The 3,490-nt window shown below is 34.2% G+C and overlaps 1 protein-coding gene across 3 annotated transcripts in view; it reads right to left on the bottom strand.

Moving 5' to 3' along the window:
- Window positions 1–3,490, bottom strand: part of SLF1 (SMC5-SMC6 complex localization factor 1) — a 66,534-nt gene that overhangs the window by 23,814 nt on the left and 39,230 nt on the right. For all 3 annotated transcript variants that reach the window (XM_005871508.2, XM_014543967.1, XM_014543968.1), the window contains one exon: window positions 696–827. In XM_005871508.2, coding sequence (XP_005871570.1) covers window positions 696–827 — 132 coding nt within the window. The remainder of the gene's footprint in view (window positions 1–695; window positions 828–3,490) is intronic.

Below are 3,490 nucleotides of genomic sequence, written 5' to 3'. Positions count from 1 at the left end.
GCACAAATTTCATGCACCGGGCCTCTAGTAGTTTTAACATATAAAAAAATGTCCTGAGTTCAGCATAACCACCAACAAGTACACATAGTAATCTAACTTTAAGAGCATACACAAAACTTATGATTATTACAGATTCAGTGTTAAAACCTGAAGTACAGCTTTTTACTTAAGCATTCAGTTACTAAAAATTCAAAAGTATATAAATTATGAAAAATAAAAACACTCTCACATACCCAAATGTATAAGCTGGTGAAAAATTAAAATCTGAACTAAGGCTACAAAAAAGACCTCTATTGCCACTTAAGGACTGTGTCTAGAAATATGTTTTAAAAATAAATCTACTTCAAACTGGAAAACTATGTGATTTTTAAAAAATATGTATATACCCTAGCCGGTTTGGCTCAGTGGGTAGAGTGTCAGCCTGGGGACCGAAGGGTCCTGGATTCGATTCTGGCCAAGGGCACATGCCCAGGTTGAGGGCTCAATCCCCAGTAGGGGGCATGCAGGAGGCAACTGATCAATGATTCTCTTTCATCATTGATGTTTCTGTCTCTCTATCCCTCTCCTTTCCTCTCTGAAATCAATAAAAAATATAAAAATAAATAAAAATATGTATATAAATGATTAGAAAAATGGTATGTAAAACAATGTAAATATAAAAAAAGTGGTGTGTTTTTTGTGTGATTAAAACTTACTTTTGACTCAGTTGTCGTACTTCACTTTCAACTAAATTGAAGAAAAATTTGAGCAGTGTCAGGTAGAGTACCTTAGAGCCAGTAATATTTTCTGAAATCTGATGACAAAAATTTTCATTGAAAAGGCAAGACCTGAAAAACATGAACCCAACAAAAATACAAACAATTTTTTGAGTAATCTGTGGACATTGTATTTTTTAGAGTATTACTGGAATTGTAATAAAATTTGCTTCAACAAAATATAAAGCAAGGTCAGTAAAATTTATTACTATTTTCTTCCTTTAAAAAATTAAATCATGTCAAGTATTTCATAATATTACATTTTTAATAATACAGGTCTAATTTCTTTTTCAATGATAGTAATGTTTAATAACCATCTGGTACTCTCCCTCTGTACTCTTTATATCACTGATAAAGAATAAAAAATCATGAATTTCATTAAACCCTTTTGATTCAGATGACCAGCTATACTCTCAACATATAATACTCTCCATAATCCCCCTCTTAATCAAGAGAATTTTATTTTTCATTATTTAGTAAAATGAAGGTTATTTTAGGGCTAATTTTTAGAGTTCCAAAAATTTAGCATTTATTTTCTTTCTGACAGTAGTCCTGTCCAACAGAATGTTCTGTGATGATGGATATGTTTTACTGAACTGTAACTTGTGCAATGAAGGACTTAAATTTTTAATTATCTAATCTTAATTAAATAGTTACATAAGACAGTGGTTACTGGATTGGACAACAGAGTTCTACAGTAGTTTTCCAAAGAGAATATAATATTACTCAGGACTATAGATCTGAAAGAAATAGAGTTCTAGGCAACTATTTACTACAATTTTATCTAACTTTATTATCAATTATATTAACGATATACTTGTAACTTTGTCCTTCTATCTCTACCTTCCTCAATTTCTGTTTGAATACCACATTCTCAGGTTAGGAAGGTTCTTAGGAGCTATTAAATTTGACAATTCATTTAATATTCAAATCTGTTCTACAAGATCCTCCATGCCAACAATCAGTTACTCAGTGTATCTGAAAATTGCCAGAGATGGGTACTATAGTATCCTTTCTTAAAAAAAAAAAAAAGTACATTATAAAAGATTTCAAATATATTAAAAAGTAGACTAATATCACCCCACTCACCTGTATTCATACCACTTCTCTAGGCTCTTTTCCCCAACCCTCATCAAACCCAATTATTTTGAATCAAAATCTAGATATTTCTGTTTATCAAAAAATATACTTTAAGCTGTCCAACTTTCATTTCCTGTAGATTCAATTAATTCATCCAAACATTTATTAAGCACTTTTTATGTTTCAGGCATTAAATTAAGCACTGAGGTTAAGGCTTAAAACTGAGCATCTATTCTTATGTCAAAGATCTCTTTGGAAAGAGCATACTGGGGTACTTTGAATATAAATTAAGAGGAAAAAGTGAAATCAAGGTCAATAAAGCAGGTATTACAATACTTTTACATAAGAAGCATTTAAGTCTTTTAAAATAAAGGCAATGACAGTGAAGGAAGAAACAGGTTTGGAAATTAGAAAGATGTCAGCTACATAAAGCATATATCCTCATATCCTCTACCATGCTAGGCTAATGCTGTTGTGTTAGAATTGTATTTTCATACCAGTCACCTTCAAAAGTGAAAAAAACTGTTTGTTATATTTATCTTCTTTTTTTTTTAAAATATATTTTATTGATTTTTTACAGAGAGGAAGGGAGAGAGATAGAGAGTTAGAAACATCAATCAGCTGCCTCCTGCACATCTCCTACTGGGGATGTGCCCGCAACCAAGGTACATGCCCTTGACCGGAATTGAACCTGGGACTTTTCAGTCCGCAGGCTGACGCTCTATCCACTGAGCCAAACCGGTTTCGGCAATATATTTATCTTCTTATCCGTGAAGTGTAGCACAGTGCCTGGCTCCCAGTAAATATTCAATAAACATTTGCTGAAAGAATGCATTAAATGCATGCTAGCTAGTTTACTAGGTGTACCAGTTAATAATGTGGATTTTTTTTTCAATAGATGGAGTGACACATGTGTTGATATAGATGCCATTTGATATTTAAGCTATTTTGTTGTATTGACAACAAGCTTCAAAACTTCATATGTCAAATTTGCTGAAGGTGTTAACATCATAGATATTTTTACACTTAAAAATGTCAAATTTCGGCAGAGACTACGCCATCTTGAAGGGGAGAGTGGCTGTGATCAGAAACCTAGCCTTACCTTCAACCAGAAAGAACTCAGACACCTCCCAGGACCCTACAACCACAACACCCAGGGACCAGCTGCAAACCCACAAACACCGGGTCTCAAGCAGCGCGAATACACGATGCGGACGAGCCCTGCACCTTCTCAGGGAAAGGTCAAATGTCGCCTAGAGAAAGTTAATGGAGGAGACAAAGAGCTACATAACCAGACACTCAGAGAGGAGCAATCATGGGGAGACAAAGATACAGCCCACAGACATCACCAGAAAAGGAAGTAAACAGAATGGAGGCAAGCAATATGTCAGAGAAAGAATTCAGAGAAATGGTCATAAGGTCGCTGAAAAGGTTGGAAGACAAATTCAACAATATGTGTAAGAACCAAGAGGAAATGAAGAACCAAGAAGAAATGAAAAATGACATCACTGCGATAAAGAACTCAATAGAAAGCATCAACAGTAGAATAGAAGAAGCAGAGGACCGCATCAGTGAGCTAGAAGACAAGGTAGGAAAAATACCCAGGCAGAGCAGCATCTAGATAAAAAACTTAAAAAACAGAAGGAGAGCCTAAG

Source organism: Myotis brandtii, unplaced genomic scaffold, assembly GCF_000412655.1.
Source record: "Myotis brandtii unplaced genomic scaffold, ASM41265v1 scaffold344, whole genome shotgun sequence".
Taxonomy (NCBI): domain Eukaryota; kingdom Metazoa; phylum Chordata; class Mammalia; order Chiroptera; family Vespertilionidae; genus Myotis; species Myotis brandtii.
The sequence above is the reverse complement of the archived record's forward strand: the minus strand, read 5'-3'. Positions and strand labels throughout refer to the sequence as shown.